A 22,435-nucleotide genomic window follows, 5' to 3' on the forward strand; every position below is an offset into this window, starting at 1 on the left:
CAATTTGTTGTAATTCAAATAATAACTCAAAAATAACACCAAACAATTGTATTTTCCATCCGAAAAGCTATAATTAAACATTAAAAGTAATTTACCAAACAAAAATTGTATACAATTTGAAATTTGTTTACTATGGCAAGTTTGTTCTTTTTCGTTTTTTTATGCGAAAAAGAAGAAGAATATAAATTAGTTACAGAGCAATCATATAGAAGAGAAACTCTGCCAAAATTAATGTAAAAAAATTGTGTAAAAATTTACCCTTCGACTTTTTGCAATTTATGAAAAATTTCCTCATTTTTACTGAACTTTTTTCGAATTATTTGCAAAGAGTTTACTTACAATATTTTTTAACCAAAATTCGATTTATGAAACCCTACACTTTTGTGCAATTTTTAGCTTATACGAGTTTCTACTCTAGGCATTTGTCACTCTATGCAAATTGAGACGCTCCAAGCGTAAAGATAAAGACAAAGAAATAAACGACTGAACACATTTTAAGCAGAATTTTCTTTACACAACTAAAATGGAAGATGATGGAATACCTGTTACCAACAATTTCTTAAAAGATCCACTTTGCTTGGGGTAAGTAATCATTTGTCAGATCTATCTAATATAGAAATAGAACATTGTCCTGATTGAAAACAAAAACTCCTATAGAGATCTCATAAGTAGCGGAGCGAGTTTTGAAATCAATACAAACTTCGATGAGGGATTTACCAATGATATATACGATGAACTTAATATAGGTTCTGATGATGAACAAGATGATGGCAAAAATGCATTTGATCGCAACGAGTTGGTGTCACCTTGGACCGAACCGTTTGAAGACTTAAAACCGCGCATGCAAAAAGTTAATGAACACGTGTGGAAAAAGATAACAAAAGTTGGCTTGGAACAAGAACCGGTGGTTCCGAATAATGCCAGAGTTTGTATACGTTATAATGCTTACTGGGAAGGTGAAGGCGCACCTTTTGATTCGAGTTTTCTGCGTGGTTCATCCTACAGTTTCTATACGGGTCGCAATGAGGTGTTGGAAGGCCTGGAAGTAGCTGTACGCACTATGCATAAAGGAGAACATGCTCAATTTGTAATTTCCTATCACTTGCTATTTCGCGAAATGGGTTGTCCACCACGCGTTAAACCCAAGGCTGATGGTCTATTCATAATTGAATTGGTGTCTTATAATTTGGTGGGCGATATCGACGCCGATCAACAAATAGCCGAACAAGATCGTAACAAGTTTACAATAGTGATTGACAAGGTAAAGGAAATTCATTTGAAGGGTTTGGATTTCTTTAGCCAGGGAACTTATCGTAATGCCTGCAGAGCCTTCGAAAAAGCAGTAGATATTTTGAAATTCTGTCGTTTGGCCAATGACCAGGAAGAGAAAGAACAAAGCTCATTTTTAATAAAACTTTATACAAATCTAGCTGTTTGCTATAATAAGACTAATGCTCCAGGCAAGACCTGTTTAATGTGCAAAGAAATCCGTGAGTTAACCCATAATAAACCCTCCTGTAAAGCTCTATTTCAAGAGGGCAGAGCCTATCTAATGTTAGGAGAATATGAAAAAGCTCGCCATCTCTTAGTGAAGGCGCAACACATGGAACCTCAAAATCTTGATATTGGTAAAGAACTAAAGATCTTGGATGAACGCTATAAACGCTATAAGGAAAATGAACGTAAAATTTGGACAAAGGCCATGGGCATTATAAAAACTGTTCAAAAGACTGATGATGCTAATGCCAATCATGGTGATGCAGCCATTTTTACATTGAAAGAGGAAATGATGAAATTAATGCGTGAATTTAAGGAAGATGAAGAACAAAATAATTTAAAATTACCGGCTGGTCTAACTAATAAAGAAATAGAAACGGTTGATGAGTTGGCGAAGCAATTAGACTTGAAGTTATCACTCAATCCCTTGGATAACAGTAGTTATACGATAACTAAAAAGAAATAAGTAGAAAAATGGTACGTGTTTTATTTTTCATTTTTAAAAATATTCATTTTATTATTTTTTTTAATAAATCATTTGTGTGTCTACAAGGAAAACGTGCATATTTTTAAGATATGCATAAAAAAAGATTTTTTTTCAAGTACTAGAGATTTATATTATTTTTTATAAATAACGTTTTAACAAATAGATATTTTGAAATGCAATTTACTCCGCAGAACAGCCACACATTCCCCAGTTATTAAGCCGATCGATTTTGTTAAGTTGTATAGTTTTGTTTGATTGAAACACTACTTAATTTAAACTTAATTATATATTGGATTAATAAAATTTTTTGTTATTTTTTAATTAACTTTTTTTTATTGTTTGACATAATTGGCGTAGTCTTATTTCTTAATTCATTTCACCATTTTTCTTTGTTGTTTTTGTTAGAAAAAATTCAAATACAACAAAAATTAAATACAAAATACCAACGACAATAAAGTAAAATCCATAAACGCTAAACTGCTCTTTGGGTGCTAAAGCAAAACCGTTATCGGATATTACCACCAACGTTAAGATTGTCTGGAAAATAAGAGCAAACATTGTATTAATACCGAAAACTAAACCAAAACTGTCCTCTTCCAAATAACGAGCAACCTCAGCACTAAAAAAGAAATAAATATATAATTGCAAATAAATAATTAAAAGTATAAGTTACTTTATAATAAATACCCCGCCACTGTAATAGTAAAAGCATATAGGGCTCCAAATAAAATATAACCTGTATAGGAAATAAAGATATTTTCTGTCCAGCAGCTTAATAATAAAGCACCGCCTTCTAGAGCAGATAAAACGGCTAGAACTACAAAACCAGTACAAGACTTTAAGAGCCTAAACTGAACATAACCGGCTGCTAGGGCAAACAAAGCACTTAAGGCGGTGGATAAAGCATCTACTGCACCATTCCAAATTAACTAAAAGCAATATTTGTTATGAAAAAAATTATAATTTTTTAATTATAATACATAATTATATGTACTTACATCAGGATTAGTTTCAATTTCTTTCCATAGTAACTGTACATAAGTTAATACTTGTAAATAGCCACATAAACCCAACGCATACCAAAGGGACCATTGTAAAACCTTTATGTTTGTATAGGCATTTCTAAAGTGGGACCACAACAATTTTATGGGTTTAACCACAAGTAGTTTATCTGTTTGGTTATTATTCTTATATTGACTTTCTAACTCTGCTGTAGTAGCTGAATTTATTTCATCATTCGATTTTTGATGAAAATATAAACTTTTATTAACCTTGGGTAATGTAAAGGCCCACAATGTGGCTATAATTTGTGCTGTAATTTACAGATTTAATATTAACTAACTAAATATATACATATATATGTAAGTAAAATCACACCTACTTGCCAACGAGATATAATTAAGATCACGATAATCCATAACATTAAATGTTAATAATATTTGTGACAATATAGCGGCCACTAGCTTGCCGGCAAATATGGCTGCTCTGGTGTGTGAGGTTACTTTGGGATAATGTTTTTTATCTACTTTGGCATAAATATACGTATAATAAGCCACTTCTGCAGCCATATAAGTGCCATAGAAAAATTCCACCGCCATTAAAGCCTCTAGAGAGGTAGTCCACAGCAACATGCTCCATATTATAATGCCCATAACACCAATTGTTATTATTAAAGGTTTATAACTAAAATGTATTTTATGCTAGAGTTTAGTAATCCTTTTATTGGCGTTTACTAAGAAACTTACAGTAAAAAGTCGGTTATCAAAAACACTACCACCAATTGTGCTAAATAGGAGTAAGTGCCCATGGGATATATTTGACGGTTTAACTGGGATTATTATGAAGTGCATAGAAACAATGTTTACTTTGTAATATCGAACATAAACCATAATTTACCTGTTCCTCTGTTATATTGCGCCATGGTCCTGCCAAAAATTCTGTTAAATACGGTTCTGAGGGGCGTATTTCACGCACAAAACCAAAAACGCACAATAGACAGGAAATCTTAAGCCAACCCATTTGTTTTCCTTTATTTTTCTTTACAATGAATGAATTAATCAAAACTACTTTTATTCGCAAATCCAATAGTAATTAATGAAAAACAATTAATTGTGGGTTATAATTGAGCAGCTAATTATAGCATTGTAATCAATCAACTACTATATAGTTATGAACCAAATTTTGTGTTCTTAGTATAAACGGATTTTTCAAGTCCGTAACATTTTGTTTCTATTTTTGTTTGTTCTTTTAAAATCATACCGACTGATATGAAGTGCCACACAACCACATTTAACAGATTTCATTTGTTGTATTTTAATCTTTATCTAATCGTATCGCAGAATGGACTAACACGTTTAGAAAACAAAATATAAACAACTTATTTATAAACCATATAAACACACATATGTATGTATTTTCTTAATATTTTCTAAAATATTTCTTTTAGCATTTATTTACAAAGTTTAAAACAAAATATGTCTTTACCAATTAACTAACCATTATTAACTTATCATAAAAACAATAATTCATCTATTCTTGTTCTACACTAAGATCACTGCTGCTTGTCTTCGTTCTTTTTGACATAAAATATTCAAATATAACGAAAATAAAATATAAAATACCGACGACAATAAAATAAAAAGCATAAACGGTAAATTGGCCTTTAGGGGATAATGCAAAGCCAGATTCAGATATCACCACCAATGTTAAGATTGTCTGGAAAACCAAAGCGACAGTAGTATTAATGCCAAATACTAGACCAAAACTATCTTCTTCTAAATAACGGGCCACCTCAGCACTAAAAAGAACAATCAGTTTAATAGCAAATATTTCATATTTAAAATATTTACCCTGCCACTGTAATAGTAAAAGCATATAATGCTCCAAATATAATGTAACCAGCATAGGAAACAAAAATATTTTCTGTCCAGCAGCATAATAAAATGGCTCCACCTTCTAGGGCCGATAAAATAGCCAATACCACCAGACTAGCACGAGACTTTAAACGACCACCATGTATATAACCAGCTCCTAAGGCAAACAAAGCCGCCAAGGCGGTAAATATGGCATCTACAGCACCATTCCAAGCAATCTATTAAATTACGATCCAAAAATTAATATTTAACTAAAAAATTGTTTTTAACTTATTTGTAATTACATCTGGATTAGGTTTAATGTCCTTCCACAGCAACTGTACATATGATATCACCTGTAAATAGCCACACAAACCCACTGCATACCAAATGGACCATTGTAAAACTTTAATATTTGTATAAGCATTACTAAAGTGTGACCATAGTAATTTTGTTGGTGAAGACAAGAGTAATTTATCCGATTTCTCATCGTCCGCATTACAATTTTCTACAGACTGCGAGGGTGGGGTGATTTCGGTGGGGTTTTCACTTACATAAGGCTTACGATGAAAATATAAACTTCTATCTACCTTGGGCAAAACAAATGCCCATAATGCTGCTATAATTTGTGCTAAAAATAAAACAATTATTAAACTAGAAAAAGAAAATGTTAAATGCTGCCTCGACATACTTGCCAAAGTTATATAATTAAGATCACGATAGTCCATTACATTAAAAGTTAATAATAATTGTGACGATATACTGGCCACCAGTTTGCCCGCAAACATGGCCGCCCTTGTGTGTGACGTTACTTTGGGATAATGTTTTTTATCGACTTTGGCATAAATATAAGTGTAATATGCCACTTCTGCTGCCATATAAGTACCATAGAAAAATTCCAGAGTCATTAAGGCCTCCAGTGAGGTAGTCCATAGTAACATACTCCATATTATAATACCCATTACACCCATTGTTATTATCAAAGGTTTATAACTGCAATTTTTCAAACACGAACATTTTCAAGTATTAGTTAGACATTGGGTAAACAATTTTATACGTCTTTGATTTAGATAAGATTGAAAACTTACAGTAAAAAATCTGTTATCAGGAATACCACAACCAATTGTGCTAAATATGAATAAGTACCCATAGGATAGACTTGACGATTCAGCTGAGAGTATCATAAATTCATAAAACAAAACAAACAGATAATAAATTAGATAATGGCAATGGAAGAAAAATATATGATTAGCAAAATTTGGTACTGAAGAATTATAAATGTCGTTAACTAAAAATAAGACTTCGGCAAAAGAAACGATTATTTATATAAGATGTTTTATCTATGCAGGTAGAAACAACTTTCTTGGAATCAAAAATATAGTTTCTAATTCAAAAAAATATTTATTTATAGATCTATCTATCTATCTATCTATCTATCTATCTATCTATCTATCTATCTATCTATCTATCTATCTATCTATTTATCTATCTATTTATCTATCTATCTATCTATCTATCTATCTATCTATCTATCTATCTATCTATCTATCTATCTATCTATCTATCTATCTATCTATCTATCTATCTATTTATCTATCTATCTATCTATCTATCTATCTATCTATCTATCTATCTATCTATCTATCTATCTATCTATCTATCTATCTATCTATCTATCTATCTATCTATCTATCTATCTATCTATCTATCTATCTATCTATCTATCTATCTATCTATCTTATCTACCTATCTATCTATCTATCTATCTATCTATCTATCTATCTATCTATCTATCTATCTATCTATCTATCTATCTATCTATCTATCTATCTATCTATCTATCTATCTATCTATCTATCTATCTATCTATCTATCTATCTATCTATCTATCTATCTATCTATCTATATATCTATCTATCTATCTATCTATCTATCTATCTATCTATCTATCTATCTATCTATCTATCTATCTATCTATCTATCTATCTATCTATCTATCTATCTATCTATCTATCTATCTATCTATCTATGTATCTTTCTATCTATCTATCTATCTATCTATCTATCTATCTATCTATCTATAAATAACGGATTTCTATGATGAAAACTCACCTGGTCTTCTGTTATATTGCGCCATGGTCCAGCTAAATATTCTGTTATAAATGGTTCAGATGGACGTATTTCACGTACAAATCCAAAAACACACAACAGACAGGAGATCTTTAGCCAACCCATTAATGTATACTTTGTGCACTTTCAACCAACGAAACAATCAAAAAGCAATATTATATTTTTGAATCAATTAAAAATATTGGAATAGTTTTCTCCACACAACAATCAAAATTAAAAATCATTAGAATAGAACAGCCACCGCTATAACACCATCACCAGACAACTGGTGAACCTTCGTTCGCGTATAAAAAGACAGTTATTGTCAATCGAGTTGAATGGAGTGAATTAGTTGTTAGGTACTCGTTCGTTCTTTTAAATTGTGCCAAATTAACAGCTTGTTGTTAAATGTGCAATGTTATCAAATATTATACAAAAAAGTCAAAGAAAAAATAAATTAAACGAAACGTACGATGATCGTGTATAATTTTTCACTCAAAACGTTGCATGAGTCCGTAGACCTTTTCACTATAACCGCGTTGTTGAAAAGCCGGTAACATTTTGATTCTATTTTTGTTTTTCTTTGCTAAAAAATCACACCGATAGACAGACAGACACATTAAGCAGCACCACCACCAGTCCACATCACGAGTAAAACAGTCGTCGGACTCGTTATTTAGTACAATTAATATTTTACAGATTTCTTATTTTTTTCTTTATTTTAAACTTTATCTAATCGTATCACTCGTTAGATGGAATAATTCGATTAAAACAAAAACAAATATTATAAATGTTTGTTTGTTTATTTATTATACTCGTCTCTACACTTGAGTAGTTTTCTTTCTTTTTTTTTATAATTTGTTTATGGGAAAAATTGCAATTCTTAAGAAAAATTATTATTAACAAAACGTTATATCTGTGAACAAAACAATGAGATTTATGTATTATGAATTTGTTGTTAGGTAATAAACAAATTCTATATGTAGTTTATTTTTTTATTTTACTTAATTCTCCATTTCTCAGTGACAGCAAATTTTGATGCAATTCAATGTCATCGAGAATGTGAGTTGTAAAAGAGAGAAAATTGGAGGTTAAATTCTTAAGATACGTTCGTTTATACACTTTAGCCTTGTATGTTGCGCTACAGACAATAATTAATCTTGAAATTATATATTTCAGTTATTTTTTATAAAAATTATAATAAAAACACTTTACAGTAAAAAATATTTTGGAATTAAATAGAAATTTGCCTCTAATAAACAATTATAGATATGTTTTATTGCCGTTATACAAGTTTTTAGTATAGAAATTTCTTAATTCTCTTGCTCGCAGCAAGTGAATAGACAACAATAGTAACAACAACAACAAAGGCACGTGTTCTAAAAGTTTGTAAACAAATTGAAAGCTTTTTAAAAAGTTGTTTCTCCAATTGAGTTGCCAATGTTAATTTAGAAAACCAGCTGATTTTGACACTTTAAAGCGCATGAATACACCTGGACAAAAAAGGTTGGTTTGGGATTTACTTTTTCATAATAAGCGATATAAATAGTAAACATTTACTTCAATATGGAATTTTGTATTCTTTAATCTTGAAAACATTTCTTAAATTAAAAAAATATATATTTCCACTAGCGGAAATCGATGTTGTGAAAAATTTAAGGATTTTTTCAATTTAAATGTCTTTTAGGCTTGGACATAGCACGGTGTAGTCAAGAAGATGAAAGACAATAAGAGTTTTAATTTGATAATGATGTAAAAATTAACCGAAAAGGACCGAAAGTAAAATAATTTTATCACAAAATATATTAAGAACACTGTGAAGGCCATTTCATGAGAATCACATTGGATGGATATGTGTACGAGGACTTATTGCAGACAGTTATTCTATCATATTGTGATAAAAATATGTTTTCATAATGTAGATTTCAACAATACGCCCACTGCAAGGACTCATCGAATTTGGTGAATGCATGGTTTTTCATACAGAACCTGAAGAGTTTTCGATAGCCAATTCAATCTTCGGTCCTAAAATCAATAAAAAACCTACGAGACAAATTAAAAATCAAATTGATTTTTTTTTTCTAATTTTGCTTTGTAATTTTATCACGAACCACTTTTCTAATCGACAAACCACAGGTTATATACATACATTTATTTAATGCAATTTAAAAAACTCGAAATTATGTAATAGCACTTAATTTTGTAAAATTTCCAAAAAAAAAACTCATTTTTCAAGGACAGGTGAAATGTTCTTTGAAATAACGTCCGTAATTTAATTTTCACTTACGTTCATGTGCCAATCGTGAATAAAAAAGCTTTTTGGTAAATTTGTACTATAGAGTTGCCAACTTTAATTTATCCGGGTTTTACTTAATATGTTAATTCTGGCAATGCTTATGAACAAGGTTGTTTTTTAATGTACTCTTTTACTACTAGTCGACCGCTGATGAATTAGTTAAACAACGACTTCAAAAAACTATTTGCTAAGAATAGCTTAGAAACAGCTCTTAGTGGTGTATTCAGTTAATCAATAGTAATTTTGTTATTTACATATTTTTCTACTTTGTGTTGTACATATTTTTTTGAAATGAGAAAAATTCATTAATTCAAAAGCAGCAGATATTTTAGTTAGACGACGTCGTCACAAAAAATTTTGTCGGCGCTGATTTCTGCTATTACTTGCCTGATTTTCTTCACTTTGCGTTGAGCTGGTTCGTTGCGAGGACCGTTCTCGGAGTATAGTTTTATATGGTAATTTGTAAAATAGTTTTGTAAGCTATAAAAAATAGAAAAAATAGAATGCAAAGTGAAAAGTTATTGAAAATAAAGAAAAAATCATAAAAAAAAGATTGAAATTTTAAACAGTGAACTTATAAATTAGTAAAGAATTTTCTAAATACATAAAACAAACAAAGAAAAAACAGTTATAACAATGAGTTGTGTATAATAAATAAGTGTATATATACAATTTTTCTAAAGGGCAAAAAAAGCTTATCCGAAAAAATCCAATTGAAATCCTTTTGCTAAGAAATTTTTAGTATGAGCGTAAGTTATAATCGAAATGATGTATACGAGGTGTATGTGAGTGTTGTTTTTGTGAATGCGTGAGTACGAAGAAAACTTTTTTTACGGATTTTACTCCAAAATACTTACGATGTCCGTCGGGTGTGTGTAGCACAATAATAAAAATAAAATGTATACAAATTCAAATGAAATACAAAAAAGAAGTATACAATCATACATATCGACATATAAACAGACATACTTTTATATACATATGTACAAATGTATATATTCTGATATATAGAAAGAAGAAGAATATAAAATAAAGTGTGGAACCGAACAAGTGGTGGGTTGGGGACTGTAAACACCAGCTACAGCTATCAATGTGAATGTATTGAAAACAGAAAGGCAGAAAGAGAAAGAACGAGAGAAAAATATAAAAAATACAGCAAAAAAGCGTGTGCCCCAATACGTTATTGTTGTTGGTTTTGCTGTTGTTGATGTTGGTTAAAAGAAGAAGAACAAGAAGAGGTTAGAATGAAGTGAATAATAAAAAAGACGACGACGACGAACGGCGGACAACAACGAAAACGATAACGACGAGTACACATAAAATTTGTTTATAGAACCATTAAAAAAGTACGCGAGCGGCCCGGCCCGTGTGGGGAGGTAGGATCTGAAGTTATTGCAAAAGGCAAATATGCTAGTAGAGTTGATAGTCAGTCTGTCAGTTAGTTAGTCAGCCGTGCTGACTGTTATGTTTTGTGGGTGGGTTAGGTGGGGTTGGATGTTTGTGTGTTTTTTTTTGCGGTGTATTGTGTGTTGTTTTTTTATACATATTATTTTGGAAAAATATTTGCTCATTTCAATTTTCTTGAATGAATGGATGAAAAATATTCTCGGGTAAAGTTTATACTAAATGAAAAAAAAAGCTTCACACATAGATACTCGTATTTTATATATACAATAAATATGTACACTTATGTACATACATATTTATACATATATTGTTGCTATTGTTGTTATTTTGGGTAGATATTGTATGTATTGTGTACCTATATAGTAGAAATAAATATGCGTATCTGAAAAAATGATTTATGAAAATAATGACAAATTTGCTATTTTCAATGGTTTATTATCGTTATTTCCAAAACAATTTTGTTAAAAAAGTAAATTTAAGCATTATTTTAATAATTTCGGTTTTTCAGTTGTCCGACCTAACAAATTTTATTTTTAATACCTACCTTTAATTAATTCTACTTTATTTTTTGAATCCACAATAGAAAGATAAACTCTTCTACCATTTTTCTGTAAAAACATGAGTTATTAAGAACTGAATCGATTTTTTTATATTTTATTTCTAAATTTTTTTTACTAAAAAACGGTTGATTTCTATTTTTACCAAATATTGTATCAATGCCAATATTAACCCGTTTTTAACAAAATTATATAAGCTAATTTACCTTTTTTAATAGTTTTGGCCTAATTTTAAAAATATATAGTATAGCATTTTTTAAAGTGGAAGGCTTTATCTTTCTATTGTAATTAAAAAAATAAAATCGGATTAAACATTTTAGGTACAAATTTTTAACCCCGACAACAATTAAAATCCGTTTTTAATGGTGTTATGAACTACTAGACTTACAAAGTGCTAAAGTCACATGTAGAGTAAATTCACTTTTAATAATTTTGTAATGCCATGTTATTATTGGAAATAATTTTAAAACTTTGCTACTAGCTTCGTGACTAATATCTTTATTAACTACAATTATCTGCAAAAATAACTTTAAATACCAAAAAAGTGTGGTATAATAAATAGTTTATATTGATTAATAATTAAATAAAATTTTAATTTTTACAGCAAGTTTATTAAGAAGAATTGTTTAATTTAATGAATACCCACTCGTGCAAACACAACAAACCAATCTCTTTTTCGCAAATCTCTTTTGTGAATTTCACTCATTTTATAACTAACACTCGTTCTTCCTACAATGCATACACATATGTATGTACGTCAACAATGACCATGTTGTGTCGTTGGTGTAGCTAGCTGTCGTTGTTTTTGCCGCCCCATGTCCCCCATCACAACAACATCAACAAAAACATTCATGTTTATTATGTGTGTTTTTTCTTTTCTCGTATAATTTGTGTGTATGTTGTGTGTGTATGTGTGAGAGTTTGTGTGAGAAAATGTAAAATGCAAAAATGCATATTCTACAATTTTTCTTTTAATTTTTATTTAAAGTAAATCATCTAGTTAAAATAAAATTGTGAAAATTTATTTAATAAAATAAAAATTATGAATAAACCCAAATTAACTTAAAGAAATAAACAAAATAAAAAACAAAATGAAAAAATTGTGAAAAACTTAATTCCGGTGGATTTTTACAAATAAATAAATTGCTGCAGGAGGCAAGAAAACTTCAGTTAATACAAATTTATATGCAAATTAAATATAAACTGAAAAAAAAACTAAACTGCTAAATCGAACAACATTATAATCAGCTAAATTAATCATCAAATTAAAAACAAGGTAAGTTATAAATAATATGTTCATAGGTACATACCTAGCTTCTGTAAAAATATTACAACAGTAAAGCCAATTTTGCTGTTCAAAAAAAGCTTTAGTATACCTATTTTGTTTCTTTATACAAAAAAAGTTTATTTTTATTTCTATCTAATCTAATAGATTAATGAAATTATATTAAAAATTGCTGTGAGTGTAAAATTTGCATTAAGTTTTAGAACTATACAATTTTACACCAAAGTACCTATTAGGCGTATTTTTTTGTTTTCGGAGATTTTGCTATACTGACGTTTCTTTGCAAGGATTGCCATTTTGAAGTTTTTTAGGGGTTACATTGTAAAAATGCACTAATGTTTATTATATACTTAAATGTTATAATTTCTAATGCTGTTTAAAAAGGTTTAAAAATTACTTACAGTGGACGTCCACTAGTACGAATTATATAGTGTCAGACCCTTTCGTAATACCGAAAAATTCGTATTATTGAACAACACATTTTGTATGTTTAAATTCAAATAATACACATAAAATATTGGATTTTATTTATTTTTGTTTTATTTTTCATGAAAAATTACATAACGGAACAAAATATAATAAATGTGTATTATTTTAAATAAACTTCTTGTACATAAACAGGCATAAAAGGGACATATTTACGTATATGAATTGTTAATTTTGAAAGTATCGTGAGTCCAATGGTTGAAATGAGATATATGTAGAAGGTTTTAAATTTTAATGTTTTTAAAAAGATGTGTGCCAAAGACAATTTGCAATTTACATATGTGTTCTAAAATGTATTAAAATGTTCAGATTACATGAAACTTTTATTAGAAACTTGAATGGAATATACCACAATTCTCTAATTTATAATTTTCTTTTAAAAATTAGAATAGTTATCCTTAAACCCATTGTTTGGAATGTGGAGTCACACTACTTTCAAAATTAACAGTTCATACATACATATGTATATAAATAAAATTTTACTTATTAAAAAATCCATCGTTTAACATCGATGTTTATTACATTGTAAAATGATTCTTACGGCTTTTTCAATAACAGCGCTTTTGAGGCTTCAATATTGTTCTGAGCAGAGTTATTGTCGGGAACTTATAAAATACTTTCCTCATTGGCGTTATCATCCAATTTAATTTATTTTCTTGGGTGATCAAAATTCCAATAAAATAAATTAATAACACTAAATAATTCTTGATTTGTAAATATACATGCAGTAAATTGTGTGTATAGGATTTTTAAAAATACAAAACACTTGTAATAAATACAAAAAAACTTCAAAATTACTGAGCTTAAGGTGAATGATACCGAAAAAATAAAATAAAAACATAATAAAAACTTCATTTATACGTAAATAAAACCAAAATTCCCATAAAAAATGCGTTATTCGTACTATCGAACAGAAAAATTGTGACTTTATTCGTACTATAGAGTAGACAATGCAACAATTTTGCCATTCGTATTATTGGATATTCGTAATAAAGAGTATACGTACTATTGGACGTCCACTGTATTTCTATTTGAATTGAGTACCTATTTTTCAAAAAAAATCTATTTGGTCTAATTTTCTATTTTTAGCTATTTTTATTATTCTGCCGCAGATCTGCTAATAAGTTTCATATCTTAATTTATAATAATACACCAAAAAAGTATATAAGTTTCTATATTCGTCTCAATTTTTTAAACCTCTATCCTTTTATTTACCAAATACTGCTGGCAACACTAAATGGGTACCTACCAACCAGACACAATCGAACGAAAAAAATCATCATCAACATTTTCTTTTGTATTTCATTCATTTAATACAATCGTGTCCGTCGTTCGTTTTTATTTTGCTTGTATATTTTTGTTTTTATTTTGGGTTTTGTGTATTTTATTTTTTTGTTGTATTTTTTAAGTTTTTCTCTTTGAACCTAGTAACACTTGTTATCTCTTTTGCTCACCTACACCTCCGAATAACCAGACATTGAATAATAAAGCTAAAGTATATGTAGAGTTGTTTGTGCTTTGATTGATTTTCGTCTTTTTGCCATTTCCCTAATAACACAGGCTAACAAATTTTTAATTCAGGGAACGAAGTATACTTTACTAAAGAATTGAACTTCATTGAATCCGAACTTTTCCATCACATCAAGTTTTTGAGATATCCTGTCCGTTTTGGATATTTTTGACAACGTTTGTTGTGTCATCTGAAAGTCCAAGGTGTTTTATCTAGGTTATATCTCCATTCTTCTCCGAGATCGTTTAAACTAAGGCACGCAATTTTACTGTAAATGTAATATCTAATTATACCCTATTATGCGTTTGTGCTGATGTTTGTAACACCTAAAAATATTGTCCCTACACCCACCAACATGGATCCAGATTCGGATCATAGTTTACTTTGAGGCTGAAAGTTATATTATTTAATTTTGGAAACCCATTTAGCGATTACTCTCTGTCCATATGTTCAAGTTCTTGAAAATCATAGTTTTTTTCTGGATCCAAATATTTGATCAATGTTTTGCTATTGAAAAACTCCGAAATTAATGTAAAAACGAGAGAGACATGATCAAATTTCTGAGTAAACCAGATTTTTAACTGTAATATCTGGAAAAAGAGTTTTTATCGAAAATATGGTAAAACTATGAGTTTTTATGATTTTGCGCATGTTTGCAACAATATTTTGCAAAATTAATGGTAAAAGTAAAAGAGAAGACTGAAATAAAAATCTCTAAATTGTCTTATTCTTTTCCCATAATAGTTGCATCGACGATATGTTTTTAATAAATATAAATATGACTCTTATATATTTTCGAGAAAAATATTCTCACCTAACAAAGTACAATAATTATTATAGAAATTTATTCATTTTTATAAATCTTCGAAGTTTATTGTGGTTTCCCATGCTTGGACTGAAATTATGGTGAAACAATTTATAGAATATTTTGAAATTATTAGTAATATTTACAACTATTCATTTTTCTTATTAAAATAGTAAACCGCCGTTTTTTTTAGAGTTTTACTCATCTGGTTTATTCTTTTGTTATTTAAATATTATTATTATATTTTAAATATTATTAAAAACATTTTAAAATAGTGGTTTTAAGGTTATATTTTTGCTTTTATTTTAAATTGTTTCAAAGTACTAAATGCTTACATTTTAAATATGACTTTTTTATTTGTTTCTATTATGCATGTCGTTAATTATAAGTTTAGCTCTTTCAGGCCTTTTTTTTTGAATCAATCGTTGTTTTTCAATTCAATGTCAAATAATCATTAAGATGGAAATACTATAACAATGCACACGCTATTAACAATAAAATAAACAACAAAAACAACTAATACAAATTATAATAAATTATAAATAAATATACAATACAAAACGCTGTTAAACAAAAAGAAATACAGACTATTAGACCGACGTCGGGGTATATGGTTGTTACAGCAAAGCAACACAGACAAATTACACTACTACGTAAACCTATAGACCTCTAGTTAATTCACAAAAATCTAGTAAAAAAAACTAGAAATTTTCATTTGTAATCCGAAACACTTTTAGTTTTCATTCAAATAAAAAATAATTGTATAATAAAACAATAAACATTTAAGTATTTTGTCTGCATCAAGACTCTGACCACAAATGATTATTTATGTGTGTGTGTATGTCTGTTCGAAATTTAATCGAGTCTCTTGACTACATAGAATTTGTATTTTATAGTATTTTTTATTATGTATGACTACGAGATTTCAGGTACCTGAACCTGTTTAACTGCTCTGCTCTGTCCAGTAACGTCTAGAGTATTTCACTCGACAACACAAACTCTTTGACACGAACTTAATAATATTTAGCCACAGGCAAAGTGATATAGTCATCAACCACTACAATCACCACCATCGTCACATCAGAGCAACATCACCACCACACAAATCCATAGTAGTACTACGATTTCTGTTAGGAAAACCCAGAAATCAAATAACTAGCTTTTTTTATTCATACAAAAATGTTATGACATAAAATTGCAGCAAGAAATTAAAAAAAAAAAATAATACAAATTACTAAGAATAGTTTAAATAAGGAAATTTTTAATATTTATTTTAGTATTAAATAGCTGAAGTTGGGAATTTCTTAAATATTAAAAATTTTCTAAAATATTGTTAATAATTATACCCTACACCACTATAGTGGGGAGGGTATTATGCGTTTGTGCTGATGTTTGTAACACCAAAAAATATTGGTCCTACACCCACCTTAAAGTATACCAATCGGCTCAGAATCACTTCCTGAGTCGATTAAGCTATGTCCGTCTGTCCGTCCGTCCGTCTGTCTGTCTGTCTGTGTGTCCATGTAAACCTTGTGCGCACTCTACAGGTCGCAATTTTTGAGATAATTTGATGAAATTTGAAACATGCACTTCTCTTGGTCCAAGAACGAACGCTATTGAAAATGGTTGAAATCGGTCCATTATTTCACCTAGCCCCCATACAACCGGACCCCCCGAATAGGTATTTTGACCTCATAATTATGTTAAATGATCTACTATTTCTACAAAAATTGGAAAAATTTAGTTTTATATATGTCTTAATAATTCTAGTGATTTTCGTCAGGATCGGTCATTATTTGACCCTAGCCCCCATACAAAGCCCCCCTCAGAAAATGACTTGAATGTCCACAATTCACTTATAAACACTAGTATCACGATGAAATTTGGCACAAATGAGTTTTATATAAACATAATTCCCAACAATAAATTTTATAGGGATCGGTCCAAGTTTTGCCCTAGCCCCCATATAAGCCGACCTTCCGATTTGGGCCTTTTAGCTCATAACTTTGTCAAATATACTACTATCTCTCCAAAAATCGGCACAACTAAGTTTGATATAATTATAAATAACATTGTCGATTTTTATAAAGATTGGGCATTATTTTAAGTTTGATATAATTATAAATAACACTGTCATTTTTCGCCATGATCGGAAATAAAAAGTAGCCTATTGCCAGACATACAGGAATGTGCTGTGAAAATTTGAAGAAAATCGGTTCAGCCGTTTAGTAATCTATAACGTTCAAACATACAAACATATAAACACACAAACATACAAACATATAAACATACAAACAAACACACATTCATTTTTATACTTGTATATAGATAATTCCTAATCATACATTTTATAAGGATCGGCTCAATTTCTGCCTTAGCCCCCATACATCCGGACCTTCCGATTTCGGCAGTTTATCTTTTAACTACGTCTAATATACTACTATCTATCCAAATGTCGGCACAATGTGGTGATGTTTCCGTCTTTGTGACCGTGACACAAGGTTGTGCACGCAACAGATCGCAATTTTGAATATAATTTGTTAAAATGGGTCACATACTATTCTCTGGATCCACTGACGATGGCTGTTGAAAATTATTGAAATCGGTCTTTTATTTCTCCTAGTCAGCATACAACCGAACATGAACAGACATTATTTGGAACCTATATAATATTAACAGAAATGCTTCATTATTGAAATATTTAATATTCGCAATTGGTGTAGGGTATCATATGGTCGGCCACGCCCGACTATAATTTCTTACTTGTTTTAATTATATACTGATTTTATTTTTTATTAAAATGACCCAGTAGTGATATGTGGTTGTCTGATGACCTCAATAAAAAAATTGAATTTAAAATCCCATATCCGCGACCCAAATCCGCGAACAATAAAATAGAACAATCTGTTGCAGACATTGGAAATTAGAACTTCGAAATAGTACTAACTTATAACAAAAAAAGTACTTTTTAAATATTAATGACTATAGACTAGACTATAAACTAGGCTATAGACTAGACTATAGACTAGGCTAGACTATAGACTAGACTCTAGACTAGACTATAGACTAGACTAGACTATAGACTATAGACTAGACTAGACTAGACTATAGACTAGACTAGACTATAGACTAGACTATAGACTAGACTATAGACTAGACTATAGACTAGACTATAGACTAGACTATAGACTAGACTATAGACTAGACTATAGACTACACTATAGACTACACTATAGACTACACTATAGACTACACTATAGACTGACTAGACTATAGACTAGACTATAGACTAGACTATAGACTATAGACTAGACTATAGACTAGACTATAGACTAGACTATAGACTAGACTATAGACTAGACTATAGACTAGACTATAGACTAGACTATAGACTAGACTATAGACTAGACTATAGACTAGACTATAGACTAGACTATAGACTAGACTATAGACTAGACTATAGACTAGACTATAGACTAGACTATAGACTAGACTATAGACTAGACTATAGACTAGACTATAGACTAGACTATAGACTAGACTATAGACTAGACTATAGACTAGACTATAGACTAGACTATAGACTAGACTATAGACTAGACTATAGACTAGACTATAGACTAGACTATAGACTAGACTATAGACTAGACTATAGACTAGACTATAGACTAGACTATAGACTAGACTATAGACTAGACTATAGACTAGACTATAGACTAGACTATAGACTAGACTATAGACTAGACTATAGACTAGACTATAGACTAGACTATAGACTAGACTATAGACTAGACTATAGACTAGACTATAGACTAGACTAGACTAGACTATAGACTAGACTATAGACTAGACTATAGACTAGACTATAGACTAGACTAGACTAGACCATAGACTAGACTATAGACTAGCCGCTAAAAATACGCAAAAAATTTTAAATTTCAGTAAAATTTTAAAATTTCCAAAAAAAAAAAAAAAATTGTAAAAATTTAAATTTTCACACACTTTTTTTTTTAACAAATTGCATATTTCACACGTTTTTATGATTATTTATTTTATTTAAAATCGCAATCACTAAATTCAATCATTAAAATTCTATTTTTTTTTTTTTTTTCAAAAACATTCAATAATTTTAAAATTCCCCATCCTCAAAAAAAAGAAATAATAGCTTAATTTCTCTGTCTTTTCCCATCATGCTCAAGACCAGTAGCAAATAAACTTAGGCATGATTTGTTTTTTTTTTATTTTGTGTTATTCTTGTTGTTTTTTCTATTATTCTGTTACTGGTTTCTTTGATTTCAAAAACTCTGTTTTTTTATTTCAAACTAATGTCAAAAAAATTAAATACAAACACTGATACAGAAAACCAGTTATTTTACTACTCGTACCAAACTCCAAAATGTTTGTAGTAAATATTATTGCTTTGTAGTGTTTCCCCTCGCCCCAACCAAAGGTACAGTTAGTAAAAGGTAGTATGGTACACTAAAGGTGTATGCCATATTACTAAAAGTTTTATGATTATTTTAGGAAAACTTTAAATTGGAAAAAATCATATTTTGTTTTGGTTTTTATTAGGCCCGATTTTACAGTTCGCCATAAATGAAGAAGTTTGTACTTGAGTTTTAAAAATTATATGAAATGTTCAAAACTTAAGTATGTACAATTTCTTCCCTGGAAACTAACTGTATAATCTGGCCTAATTTTTTTGTCTTGTAATAAACTGCTTTTAAAAAAAATAAGACAATATTTTATCTTCAGATCGGGAGGCAATATTTTCTCTTCAGATCGGAATAAAATTCTGTAAAAAGCGAGCGGTATGATTGCCTTTATTAAAGTTAAAGTGTTATTCTCGATTATGCCAAATTTTGTCAAAACAACATAAACAACTGAAGAATTGATAAGGTTTTGGGCTTATTACGATCTTTAAACTTATGAAGTATAGACGCTATATGGGGTCTAGGGTTTTCAATAACAAACTGTATCAATAAAGATTTAATAGACAGATTGAAAGACGTATAGCTATATCGTCTTAGATATTTCAATCTTCTTTGATGGTTTAAAACATTTCTGAAAATCTGAAAACTTTGCCACTTGTAAGATTCTTATTGGTTGTAACTGTAAGGATTACACACATACATATTTATGTCTGAACAAACATACTGAACTTATTAAATACAAGATCATGCATGCTTGTGCCTCGTAATTGTAATAGCATTAAAAAAGTTTTATTTATAGTAAAAATAAAAATACTTGCAGTGATTGCATTCTTCGTCAGCTGTGTATATTTGTATATAGGTGCATTTTAATGAACTAAAAAATGTTCTATTTACATCCCTGAAAAAAGATCTTTCAAAAATACAAAAATGTAGACGAATTTTTGATCGGAAAGTGTATTTTCATCATTAAACACGTTAATACAAAGCCTTAGGCTAACAACATGAAGACATCTTGTACATGCATAATTAATCAGCTGATTATGCTACTTTTTTTAACTTTTAAAACTCACTGTATACAAGCTGCTGTAATAATAAATATAATGATGCTTTTTATTATTATTTATTATTTTTTTAAGACTTTAAAATCATGTTTTTAGCAGCATCAGCAAGTTACCAATCGAACTCTTCTTCTTGTACGTTAAAGAAGTTTTTGTTATATTTTCGTTTAGAGTTTAGAGTATCCACATAATAGTAGTAAATGTATTGGGATTATGTATAGTAGTAGTAAAAAAATACGTCCAAGATCAGATATACTACTTGGATTCATACACATTAGAAGGCAAACAGTCAAATCATTAAACAGAGAGTCAGACAGACAAAGGCACAGACAGACAGAATACAAGTTGTATTTTTTGTGATCGTGAATTATTAGCTGAACCGGTTTTGGGTTTTAGTACGACAACGGGTAGTTTTGTTATTATTCACTAACTTACTTCTTGTTATTGTAGTTTTTTTTTGGTTTCTGGTGTTTTTATTGTTGTTATTTTTTCTCTTTATTCTCTTCTTTTTTCAAACATATACCATATTTTTATTAATTCTAAAACACATACTCTTACGTTATAGTAAAAAACCAATCAACCATTGATCTAAATATACAAAAATAATCTTGAACCAGTAGTGTTTAAATTTGGTAGTAAAAAACACTTTAAATCAGAATAATATTGAAATTTTCTAGATTAAATAGAAACCATTGATAATTGTATTCTTTGTTTGAATTAAAAAAAAATTGGATTAAATTTACAGTTCAGACAAGTATACGGTTTGGGTTTGGTTAAAAATATATCCTATTTTTACAGATGTCAAAGGTCAAATGGACCTTTGATGAATTCAATTGATCTTAGGGAACCCCATACATCTATTGATTATATGGTTCAAGGTTCTACAGCTCGCACTTTCGAAACAATTGCAGGGTTTTGAAGTTAGAATGTAATTTTATGACCGCGGAATGCCTTGAATGTTGCTATGGATCCCTAAGTGGTACGTTAGAAGAGTGAGTAGAGGTTCGATTTCATTCTATAGAACGGTTGCAGAATCATTTATTTAATTTTGTTCAAAAGTCAAAGGTGAAACCCCAAACCTCTATTGATTCTAACGTCCTATAGGCCTAAATCCTATTCTACAGATCGTAATGTCAAAGTAATTGTATGGTTTTGAAGTTAGAATGTAATTTCATGACTGTAAGAGCTTCTATTTCAAAATTTACACACGTCTTTGCGGAGTGCCTATAATGTTTCTTTTCTTTAAAGAAATCAAGCCAAATAATGATACAGTGAATATTTTAAAGAAGACTTAACAACAAACATATTACTTTGGATTATTTAGAGGTTAGTTTATCGATCATTGAAAAGTTTTCAATCAAAAATGTGTCACCTAGGGATATTTATATCGGACGATTATCATATGTACAATATTATAATAAGTTTTGTTTATTCTTAAGGCTGGACTGGATACATACGTACATATACACGTGTAAGGTGACCCACCTATTTTATTCTCTATTAACAATTATAAATTCTTGGCAATTAAGTTTTAATTTAGTTGTAGATTTTAAATACAAGAGTATTATTTATATTTTTTGAGTGTACACACTTAAAATATATCAAAACACTTCAGGTTAGTCAGACTGACTGATAGAACTGTATGTATTACAT

General features: G+C 29.5%; 4 protein-coding genes across 6 annotated transcripts in view; 2 read left to right on the plus strand and 2 right to left on the minus strand.

The window, feature by feature from the left end:
• Nucleotides 1–382: 382 nt before the first annotated feature.
• On the plus strand, nucleotides 383–2,086 carry LOC119604963 (inactive peptidyl-prolyl cis-trans isomerase shutdown-like). Its single transcript, XM_037957892.1, has 2 exons — nucleotides 383–582; nucleotides 658–2,086. The coding sequence occupies exons 1-2, from the start codon at nucleotides 524–526 to the stop codon at nucleotides 1,961–1,963; spliced, it is 1,365 nt and encodes a 454-aa protein (XP_037813820.1). The 5' UTR covers nucleotides 383–523; the 3' UTR covers nucleotides 1,964–2,086.
• A 10-nt stretch (nucleotides 2,087–2,096) lies between these two features.
• Nucleotides 2,097–4,254, minus strand: LOC119604964 (thiamine transporter 2-like). 2 transcript variants are annotated; one of them, XM_037957893.1, is made up of 6 exons: nucleotides 3,881–4,252; nucleotides 3,730–3,812; nucleotides 3,366–3,667; nucleotides 2,983–3,296; nucleotides 2,672–2,913; nucleotides 2,097–2,603 (listed from the first exon to the last, which is right to left on the minus strand). In XM_037957893.1, the coding sequence occupies exons 1-6, from the start codon at nucleotides 4,001–4,003 to the stop codon at nucleotides 2,351–2,353; spliced, it is 1,317 nt and encodes a 438-aa protein (XP_037813821.1). In that variant the 5' UTR covers nucleotides 4,004–4,252; the 3' UTR covers nucleotides 2,097–2,350. The 2 variants fall into 2 exon arrangements, with proteins under 2 accessions (XP_037813821.1, XP_037813822.1); XM_037957894.1 differs by having other exon boundaries at nucleotides 2,573–2,603; nucleotides 2,658–2,913; nucleotides 3,881–4,254.
• Nucleotides 4,255–4,391: 137 nt separating this feature from the next.
• On the minus strand, nucleotides 4,392–8,270 carry LOC119604962 (thiamine transporter 1-like). Its single transcript, XM_037957891.1, has 6 exons — nucleotides 6,949–8,270; nucleotides 5,925–6,007; nucleotides 5,528–5,829; nucleotides 5,142–5,467; nucleotides 4,834–5,075; nucleotides 4,392–4,781 (listed from the first exon to the last, which is right to left on the minus strand). The coding sequence occupies exons 1-6, from the start codon at nucleotides 7,069–7,071 to the stop codon at nucleotides 4,514–4,516; spliced, it is 1,344 nt and encodes a 447-aa protein (XP_037813819.1). The 5' UTR covers nucleotides 7,072–8,270; the 3' UTR covers nucleotides 4,392–4,513.
• Nucleotides 8,271–9,621: 1,351 nt separating this feature from the next.
• The window catches only part of LOC119604951 (putative transcription factor capicua), a 50,953-nt gene continuing 38,139 nt past the window's right edge, over nucleotides 9,622–22,435 (plus strand). Inside the window, exons 1-2 of one of the 2 annotated variants that reach the window (XM_037957870.1) lie at nucleotides 9,622–9,990; nucleotides 12,194–12,481. The gene's annotated coding sequence lies outside the window, so the exon portion shown is untranslated. The remainder of the gene's footprint in view (nucleotides 9,991–12,193; nucleotides 12,482–22,435) is intronic. The other variant, XM_037957871.1, reaches the window with a different exon arrangement.

The sequence above is a fragment of the Lucilia sericata genome, unplaced genomic scaffold (assembly GCF_015586225.1).
Source record: "Lucilia sericata isolate MDLA Ls3-8-SP2 unplaced genomic scaffold, ASM1558622v1 Contig000447F_arrow, whole genome shotgun sequence".
Classification (NCBI taxonomy): domain Eukaryota; kingdom Metazoa; phylum Arthropoda; class Insecta; order Diptera; family Calliphoridae; genus Lucilia; species Lucilia sericata.

What these genes read in the sequence shown, in the direction of transcription:
- LOC119604962 (XM_037957891.1), bottom strand. Translation starts at nt 7,071, where the DNA reads ATGGGTTGGCTAAAGATCTCCTGTCTGTTGTGTGTTTTTGGATTTGTA. An exon ending in CTGATAACAGATTTTTTACT is followed by an intron (nt 5,830 to 5,924) that starts GTAAGTTTTCAA and finishes GAAAAATTGCAG; the next exon opens with TTATAAACCTTTGATAATAA. An exon ending in TAATTATATAACTTTGGCAA is followed by an intron (nt 5,468 to 5,527) that starts GTATGTCGAGGC and finishes TTTTATTTTTAG; the next exon opens with CACAAATTATAGCAGCATTA.
- LOC119604964 (XM_037957893.1), bottom strand. Translation starts at nt 4,003, where the DNA reads ATGGGTTGGCTTAAGATTTCCTGTCTATTGTGCGTTTTTGGTTTTGTG. An exon ending in TAATTATATCTCGTTGGCAA is followed by an intron (nt 3,297 to 3,365) that starts GTAGGTGTGATT and finishes TGTAAATTACAG; the next exon opens with CACAAATTATAGCCACATTG. An exon ending in TTTACTATTACAGTGGCGGG is followed by an intron (nt 2,604 to 2,671) that starts GTATTTATTATA and finishes TTTCTTTTTTAG; the next exon opens with TGCTGAGGTTGCTCGTTATT.
- LOC119604963 (XM_037957892.1), top strand. Translation starts at nt 524, where the DNA reads ATGGAAGATGATGGAATACCTGTTACCAACAATTTCTTAAAAGATCCA. An exon ending in AAAGATCCACTTTGCTTGGG is followed by an intron (nt 583 to 657) that starts GTAAGTAATCAT and finishes AAACTCCTATAG; the next exon opens with AGATCTCATAAGTAGCGGAG.